The following is a 10,096-nucleotide window of genomic DNA, read 5'->3' on the forward strand; positions in this document are numbered from 1 at the left end:
AATCACGACGAATAATCAAAGTATAAGCTCAATTGAGCAGCACCCGGACTATCGTTGGATAGTTATAATCGATCGGACGTTGAATCGTAATAGCGATCGAGTTATTACCCTGATTGCGGCAGCGTTTCGTGATTGTGTGTGTGTGATTATAGTATAATAGAATGGAATACGTATTTGTGTAAAACCTAAATCAAACCTCAACGATAGTTACGAGATTCGAACCTTAACGAACTTCACAAAGTGTAGTCTTATTCAGACAGTACTTTGGCATCCGTTTAACGAACTCACAAAGTATAGTACTTTGGATTCCGTTTAACGAACTCACAAAGTATAATACTTTGGATTCCGTTAGTTGGTTCCTGAATCGACCGAACAGAATATCGTATCGGTGATTATTGGTTAGAACACCAACGTATAGAGAGAAGAAGAGAAATGAGCAAGGAAAAATGAATCCTAAGCTTCCTATTTATAGCAAGCAGGCAAGCAAGCACCTCAACATCATTTCTGTCGTCGATGTGGGATAGTGACGTGCTTGCTAGCTAGCTTGACGTGCTAGCTAGCTTGCTTATATATATTAATTCAGCTGCTTCACTCGTTTTTCTCGTATAACTTTTAAAATATAACGTTTTATAAAACGACGAATATGTCTTTAGAATGAGCATATTTTTATCTACGTTTTAACCTAAGTTTCATTAAAAACGGAGTAAGGGAAATAAAATAATATATTTAATTATTAATATTAAACGTTCTTATACGACCCTATATATATCTATTTTTAATAAACCTTACTTAGCTTAATTAATCTTGTTAGCTTAATTAATATTGATTAACTGATTAATTAATCATACTAAACTTAACTAGGGTTTCCTTATTGCATAATTATCATACTAAATATTAATTTTAGTGAGGGTTGTTACACAAGGTTTGCTCTTTTCTTATAAAACCTGTTCGAACATTCACCAATTTCAAATTTTAAATTTTTGAAAAGTTTAGTTCTCTCAATTGGTGATTCAAACTCAATCACTTTCTCTTTTAGTTTAGAAACTCCCTGTTTGATTTGTTTTGCCTGTGAACAGTTCATAGCAATATGACCACTTTTTCCACACTTGAAACAGGTTCGAGTTTCCTTCTTCTGATCAACAGTTTGCATCTCTTCTTGCTTCTTCGCAAGGAAATCTTTGTTTGACTGCTTTATAAACAACTTTTCTTTCTCTTATTCAGAAGATGTACCTGAAACAAAAACCTTCTTTGATTTAAAATCTCGAACATATTTTTCATTTTTATGAGTTTCTGTTGGAATAAATCCTAATCCTTTCTTTTTGAAATTACCGTTATGGTTTGGTTTCTTTCGATAACCAGAACCAGAACTGTAACCCTTTTTCTTGTTTTCTCTTTGTTGAACTCTTGAGGTGTATTTTTTAGGTTTTTCAGAAAGATTTACATCTTTTATTTCAGAAATATTAATTTCTGTTAATTTGAAAACCTTTTTTATCATTTCTGGTTTAACACCTCTTTTTGGAAATTCCTCATCAGAATATAATTTGTCAGAGTCATTCAAAGTGTATGCCACTTTGAATGTTTCATCATTTAAATTAGATTTTGATAGCAGGAATTCTTTATTGTAAACTCTTTTTTCTTGTTTGACGGTTTGACTCGGAGTGCTGGACTCAGACTTTGACTCTGACATAGACTCCGACTTTGATTCCTCAGTTTCATCATTATCTAACACATGATCCACCACTTTCTTCATCAATTGAAATTGTTGATCAGTGTCAGACGATGTGAACGTGACATCAATGTTTTCTGGCAGATTAACTGATGGTTCACACTCCCACTTTAAGTTGGTTGCCTTTTTGACTCTTTCTGAATTTGGATTTCTTGGCGAATATCCATTTTCAAGCGGGGGTGGACACTTATTGTAACTGACACCTTGTTTCTTACCAGAAACTTTCACTTTTGTGTCCTTCTTCTTTTCAGATGTCTTTTCTTCATTATTTTCTTCTTCAAAAGCATTCATGCCTTCCACCGTTGGATAAATCCTGTCAATGACATAAGAAGTACATGAGTAACTTTTTAACAAACGATTTACTCTTTCTGTTTCAATTCTTTGAGTCTCTAGTTTCTGTTCTAGAGCAGCACACTTCTTGATGTAATTGTTAACAATTTTCTGCCTTGTAATGAACGCTCCTTGAAGTGTCTACATTGCTGTTGCCTGTTCATCATTGGATTCATTGTATTGATTCATAGCTTTGTTCAGTACATCATAGGACTCCTTCAATCTGTTCAAGTTGTGAATCAACGTACTATTTTGTTTCTTTACAGCTTCACAGTTTTCACAAATCACCGGACTCTTCCTTGCATTAGCTTCTTCATCAATCTTGAAAGCTGGAACTTCTTTCACTTTTCTCTTCACAACTGGAACCTCTTCATCATCACTGCTGACTGGTGTTTTAACTTTCTTCTTTTTCTTTTTAGCTTTCTCATCTTCACTATCACTTTCATCCATCATTTTCAAATGCTTTTCCATCCTTTTTGCATAATACTCATTATCATCATCACTGTCTTCTTCAACTCGAGCAACAAAAGCTTTGTGATTTGAAGCTTTGCTTGGATCATAATCATCCCAATTGAAATTTGCCCAGCTAAAACCTTCTGGCAACTTTTCATCATCTTGATTGATTAGGCATGCTTTGTTGTCGGCTGGAATATATTTGTCCCAGCTGAAATTTTCTTGATTCACCAAACATGCTCTCTTTGATGATTCTTCAATCTCCTTCCTGCCATGAGCAGTTTGCATTTGTTGTTGATGTGGCTGTTGAGCAACTTGATGATAGATGGCCTTCCGGTAGTAATCATTGTTGTTAAACAGATTTTTAGCTCCACTTGCTTCGCGATTGGTGCACTCCCTCTTGAAGTGTCCGTTTTCCCTGCAACAAAAACAAGTGACTTTAGATTTATCAAAACCCAAATTAGAAACACATGCATCATGGAAATCATCTCGTCCCGTGATCTGTTTGAATTTCTCGGCTCTTCTTAACACACTCGCCAAACACCATTTAATATCCATCAATTCCATCTCTTCAGCGTCAATCTGATCGTAATCCTCTTTTGTCAGCATTGGATTACCGATCCGGCCTGCCACTAAGCTTCTATAGGATTCTAACACAGTCCCCAACAATGACATATGGATTTTTGCAACTTCTTCAGAATAATCTTGATCATCTTCAAGATTCAACACAATGTTGCATTGTAACTTCTTGCCATTCTTTGTTGCTGTCAAGTTTGGATCAAATGACAGATATGATGAAAAACTCGTTTTGCTGCTTGATCCTTTAGATGATCCTCCCGATGAACTTTTTGCATTGAAAGTCGTTTCAACCTTTGGTGACATGTTGGTGGTTTTATCACTAACACCACCTTTGTAATAAACACCAATGTCTTGTTCACCGTCAAAATCTTTCATTCTTGAAATCTTTCTTTGCTCCATCTCTTGAGCTTCAATTTTTTCAATGCACTTGCTCAATGTCAGATTGCTAAAACCTTTCTTGTTCCTCAACATCATGAGATATGTGCCCAAGTCTCATATGGCAAAGCATCAGCTAGCTTTTCAATCAACTCCTCATTTTATTAGTGATGCTCAATCTCTTCATGTTCATTAACAAATTGCAATATCTTTCAATAATTTGCTTTGTGCTTTCATTTTTCAAACCACGAAACAGATCAAACTCTTTCTTCAAAAGTGACTTTTTGTTTTTAACCATCTCTTGACTTCCAACAAACTTTGATTTTAAAGCTTTCCAAATCGAATAAGCACTTCCATTATGTTGCAATAAAACCAAGATATCTTCTTTCACAGCTTGTTGTAGTAGACTTAACATCATTTTTTCATTTTTGTATTTCTTTTTATCATCAGCACTCATATCTTTAATTGCAATCTCCTCTTCGTCATCATTCGTCGGTCTAACATATTTCGTCTCAACATATTCCCAAGCATCCAAATAATTTGCTTGAACCTAGTTTTTAAAATGTCCTTCCCAACCTTTATACTCCTCAATGTTCATGAGTTTAGGCGGTTTTTGCATAGTCCCCGTTTCATTTTCCAACATTACCTGCTGAGTAACAGTAATCGGGGTAGCAAAGGCGTTATAAAATTCCTCTTCCTTGTTTTGGTTTTTCAAAATTCACAAAACAGATTGTTCAAAACGGAATTACTCCTTCAAACGAAATCACCCAGTCCAATCGGAATTAACCTTTGATGCGATATTACCCTAATTTCGTTTGAGATTGCACCTTTTCAAACGGAATTCTAATTCCGTGCGAGATTACCAAACGGAATTACCCAACTGAAACGAAATCACTAATTTCGTTTAAAACTGCTCAAACGGAATCACAAACTGGAACAGAATTAGCTAATGTCATCATCTCGAAGCGTTTCAAACGGAATTAACTTCTGAAATGAGATTACCCTCTAGTTTCGTGTGGAATTACGCTTATGTCATCATCTCGAAGCGAAATTTGTCAAATTGATCAAGTTTTAAGCCGGTTTTAGTTCTGAAAGTTTCTAGGGTTTGTTAATACACAAATGCGCACATGATGTGAAAAATTCAAGACATTTTGACCGTGAAAACAAGTTTAATTTGAGAAAGAAGGTGTAGAAATCAGAAATTGCAGCTGAATTGGTATGAACTCTTCCTCCTGAGCTCTGATACCACTTCTAGGATCGTATACGGACCCAAACGAGTCGATCAGAAGAGTTTATACTCAAAACGAAAGGCGGAAACAAACGTAATGAGTTCAATTCAGTTAGTATATCACTTTAACTGTCGATTTTATTGATTTGATGACAATTTACAGCGAGACGACACTTCGGCACTGAAACTGGAATTGTTACAAACGATTTCGCGTGAAGGGGTATTTATAGGGTTCTAATTCCATTTGAAAGGTTCCAAGCGAAATTAGATTCCAAGCGGTATCTAATTCCGCGCGGAATTACATACATTCCACTTTTAAGCGGAATTACCCTCTCATGCGAAATTACATTTTATCTCGAACTACATGCCCTGATCTAACATTCTATTTACAAGACTCGATACAAGACGAAGTCGACAGACGCATGCACCAACAACAAACTTCCCCCTTGGATGCTGCTCATGATGGTTCGTTCTTCACATTGACAGATCATCAAAAGTCTTCACTGGTCATAATCAAGAGATGCATCAACAAACTCCCCCTTGAATGTAGCTTGTGAGTCTTTGATCTTTCAAACTTCATATCTACATGACGTTGATGAGTGATCAGCTATAAATTTATCTTCTTAATACTGATTGCATGCATTTCGTGCCGTCACATCCATAGCTTGTCATAGGACATGTTCTCTTTGCCTTTAGCTTGTTGAATGCCACACCTGCATACACAACAAAGCTAGTTGCGTAATGAGAACAACCGTTAGGGTTTTAACCAATCTAAGAGAATATTAAATTGAAAATCTCACTAAGGATTGATTTTAAACAAGATTAACAGACGACACACATGAGACCAACTCTCATTCAACTACCAACAGACCATACTTTGAAAGTTTTAAATTTGTTCAATTTTAGACCTTTAACTTTCAAAACTTGTCAACTTCAACCATTATGAAGATTTGATTGTTTTCTGGCTTTCAATTAGGGTTTTACGTGGGATGGATTTGAGTTCCAACATCGGTCCATCAAAAATAAGATAGAAGCAAAATCTTTTTTGTTTTTATAAAATGTATATCAAAACACACCTAAAATACTTTTGGAATTTTTGTTTTTTCAAATGTAAAGACAGAAAGCAATAAATAAATATATATACAGATACTCTTTTTTGTGAATTTTGAGGGTAAGAGTATCATATCAATGTACAATCATGCCAAAACACACTTGTTCGATTATTTAGCATTTTGATAAGCATCCTATAATAATTATCTGTATTTTGTCCATATAAACTCAACAATCAGATGTAATCATAGCTTGGGGATACGTTTAGATATGATTTATACTTACCGACCTGTGTTCATCCACTCACGACACATTTCCATATCAAGGTATGCACGAGAGTTCATCTTACTGGTGAGTATACCGTTTATTATCTGTTTTGAGGTATATGATGTGAGACACTCACTTATTTGGTGGTTGAAAACAATCCCTGTGTGATAAAATTTGTTATTTATGAGGAACTTGGTTTTCTGATGCATGCAGGGCATGAGAGCAAGTCCCTGAACAGGTTAATACTGACGAACAGACGAACTTGACTCTCGGATAATAGATGTGATTTAAAGATCACTTATTCGGGAGTGAATGTGATAAGATTATCAATTATTGATGGTCAAATGCAGTATGTACATGTATGTATAGTATGCACGAGAGTTCCACTTACTAGTGAGTATACCGTTTATATCTCTATGGATGACGGTAACATGGTATTGTTCATGTAGATATGCAAGACCTCTTGCTGTCCCATAGATTATACCAAACCTTTGTTTCCAGCTTAAAGTTGTCGTTCTGTCACCCGTAGCATAAAATACCTTAGCCGCTAAACATAGATGCTAATCTTTGCATATCCTGTTGTTTGCTCAAAAACTAAGTAAAGCGTTTCAACTCATCAGAGAGGAACTGATCAAGGCTATGTTTTTCCATGTACTCATGTACCAGGAATAAGTGTGGGCCTTTTCTATAATATGCAAGTAGATGTATAAGATGTCGATGGTGAACATTACTTAAGATCTTACGTTCATCCTTTAATTGTTTCTTTCCTCTGCTAGAGACCATAAAGGTTTTCTTATACCAAACACACAACGAATTGAAGTAAGTGTGTATCGTATTGAAGTATATGGTTCTGACTCACATGAGCAATATCTTATATACTTCTCGATGCATCCCCTTATAGATCACATAAATGATTGGTATGATTAATCTTAGAGATACAAGTGCCATACCTTTGGTTTCTGGTAACTCATTCGTTTAACTCGGAAAAGAAAGAACACATACCTATCATGTGATTTGAAGCCCCATTGTCTAATACCAAACTCCTTCTTCTTTTGGTTCTGAGTTATAGACTTTAGCCGTGGCGGAGGTAGCATGTAATTAGGGGTAGCCTGGGCTACCCTTCAACTTTGTCAGCGAAGTACAATATTAGTGTAAAAAACAATAATTCTTCTCTTTTTTATGTATTGTGTACACCCTGAGCCTATATCAGGATACCCCAAAGTCCAATTTTCTTTAGGATACCCCTGAATTATTTTTCTAGATTCACCACTAGACTTTAGGATTCACATGCTTTTCATTCAAGAGTACCTTTTCTTTATCACCGATTAACATGAGAAGGGTTGGCTCACATTCTTCTTCTTCTTCTTCTTCTTCTTCTTCTTCTTCGAAGGTTCGGGTTGAAACCAGGTACTCGTAAAACCCGGGTTTTATAATACTCGGTTCTGGGTTTTTTTCGGGGTCCGAGTCCGGGTTCGGGTTTTTTGTGCACCACTACCCCACACCCCATAATCTAAAAGTTGGGCCTTGGTTTCAGCCGATATAAAAGCAGCTTCAATGGGCCTTGGTTTCAGCTGATATAAAAGCAGCTTCAAGTTTAATAAAACTAGGGTTTCAAAACTTTTTCAACCTACGGCTGTTCAACCTCCATTTCGAAATGGCGAACGTGTTCAATTGCCAGTTCTTTAGGGATGCATATCAGGATACCCCAAAGTCTAATTTTCTTTAGGATAACCCTGAATTATTTTTCTAGATTTACCACTGGACTTTAGGATTCACATGCTTTTCATTCAAGAGTACCTCTTCTTCTTCTTCTTCGAAGGTTCGGGTTGAAACCGGGTACTCGTAAAACCCAGGTTTTTTAATACCCGGTTCCGGGTTTTTTTTGGGGTCCGGGTTCGGTTTTTTTGTGCACCACTACCCCACACCCCATAATCTAAAAGTTGGGCCTTGGTTTCAGCCGATATAAAAGCAGCTTCAAGTTTAATAAAACTAGGGCTTCAAAACTTTTTCAACCTACGGCTGTTCAACCTCCATTTCGAAATTGTGTGTGTATCATGGATTAGAGAGAATACCCTTTAAGTTACTCTGTCAAATTGTGTGTGTATCAGTTTGATCTTGTTCTCATCCGTTTAATCAATAGAGTGTGTTTCATTGGTTAAACCGTGCTCTTATATAACTGTGTTTGATTTGGCATAGTTACGGGGATTCCGCACCCGTAACATTGTTTGTTATAAACAAGGATTAGGTTGTTGTTATCGATCCTCCGATTTCGGGACCTACAAACATTGTTTCCACATAGGACCTTTAATTAAATGGTATACCACCCCCCTCCTTGATTGATGGTGGTTACCATGGATTAAACCATATGAAAATTTTAAGACAAAAATAAATTAAAAAAATAAAGGGGATAGTGGTTTGGGTCATGACCACACCCTTAGGGTAGTGGTTTTAAATGGTAAATAAAGAGGATATGTATTCACTTGTTAAGGTATGTCTTTTATCAAACATGATATGCATCCATTCATTAAGTTAAGAGGTATATGCTAATATATATGCAATCTTTTTGTAGTCCAAATTTGCTATTCATCCAGATGAAAGAGGTCAGGTTAAAGAATGGATATTCCAAAACATGGGGAAAAATGGAGAACGTGGAAAGGTTTATTAAAGTCACGTGGATATGATCCCAGCCTTACTAGTGACAAAATTGTGACGCAACATACTAATAATGACGATAGAGTGAATCCAACTCAATTTAAAGAACTTGTTACTCGTTGGTTCACTCTGAAATTTCAGGTAACAATGATATGTAAATTTGATTTCTTATGCAATATATATAATTCTGAAACTTGATGAAAGAAATCCTATCATGTGTTAAATTACCATTTACTATAGACTACATGCGCTGCAAAAAGATTGAGCCGCTCAAAGATGAAGGAGCCTCATGTAACCGGGACAAAGTCGTTTGCTAGACTTGCTCATGAAGTGGTATTATTCTAGTTATTTTGACATATTATTATAAAATTTAGTTTTTCATTTCTTTTACTAATCATTAAGCATAAATTATAGGCAACGAAGAATGATGGTGTATACCTGACCCGAGGAGAAATGTGTATAATAACAACTCGCACTCATAAAGACGAAAGTTTTGTTGATGATAAAGCAGCTAACGTTGTGGTAATGTATTGTTATGCATTAAAATATTTTTACATATCATGTGCGTGTTCACTTTTTTTTATAAGCTTACTTATATTATTATGTATTTAGGCTTCACTAAAAGCTATTGCAAATGACTCTGCAAGCAAACCCATAGATTCGCATGATTTTATAAATGATGAATACTCAAAAGTTAAAGGCACAGAGAAAAGAGGGTATGTTCGATTAGTTGGAAGAATGCCAGCCATAAAAAGTAACGATGATTCTTCGACTAATTCACATACTATTCATGAGCTACAGAGTGTTGTGAACGTTATGATGAACATTATCCAAGAACGTATCCCCGATGCAAACTTGCCTACAGTTCTTAGCAATATGAACATACAGGTACTTACATACATGTACTACTATGTGGTCTTTTACATATACATATATATATCTTTGTATTAGCATTTATTCTCATTTAAATTTTTTAGGTCCCTCGCGTTGGTTCTTCGGCTCCTAGCAACTCGTTACCTAGCAACGAATTATGATCTTCAAGAAGTGACGATATTGATGACAGAGCTCACAACATGTGAAGCCTTGGAGGAATAGAGATAACAAGATTAATGAATTGCTTGGAACTAAGTTTTTTTAGAGTATGATTTGTATCGAAAGAACGTTTTGACTTCTTTTGTAGACATTCATTTGTTTGCTAAGATTTACAGTATGTTTTGGATCCAACTTTTAGTTGAAATTATGACATTATTATTTTTCTACATGTTTTCATTTTTATTTGTATATTATATGGTAAATAAATAACAACTAAATTAATGAAATTAATATGATAAATGTTTGTAATGGCATTTTATTTTTGTGGCAAAAAATTATGTGTCACTAAAAGTAGTACAGATATATTACTAGGAATAGTTTTTACTGGTATAAAAATTATGCCA

The 10,096-nt window shown here is 35.4% G+C and overlaps 1 protein-coding gene across 1 annotated transcript; it reads left to right on the forward strand.

Moving 5' to 3' along the window:
- The first annotated feature begins 8,471 nt into the window (after positions 1-8,471).
- Positions 8,472-9,921, forward strand: LOC110905811. Its single transcript, XM_022151289.2, has 6 exons — positions 8,472-8,496; positions 8,609-8,801; positions 8,901-8,993; positions 9,075-9,182; positions 9,273-9,548; positions 9,638-9,921. Exons 2-6 carry the CDS (start codon positions 8,622-8,624, stop codon positions 9,692-9,694), a joined length of 714 nt encoding a protein of 237 aa, XP_022006981.1. The 5' UTR covers positions 8,472-8,496; positions 8,609-8,621; the 3' UTR covers positions 9,695-9,921.
- Positions 9,922-10,096: the final 175 nt, after the last annotated feature.

Source organism: Helianthus annuus, chromosome 14, assembly GCF_002127325.2.
Source record: "Helianthus annuus cultivar XRQ/B chromosome 14, HanXRQr2.0-SUNRISE, whole genome shotgun sequence".
In the NCBI taxonomy this organism is placed as follows: domain Eukaryota; kingdom Viridiplantae; phylum Streptophyta; class Magnoliopsida; order Asterales; family Asteraceae; genus Helianthus; species Helianthus annuus.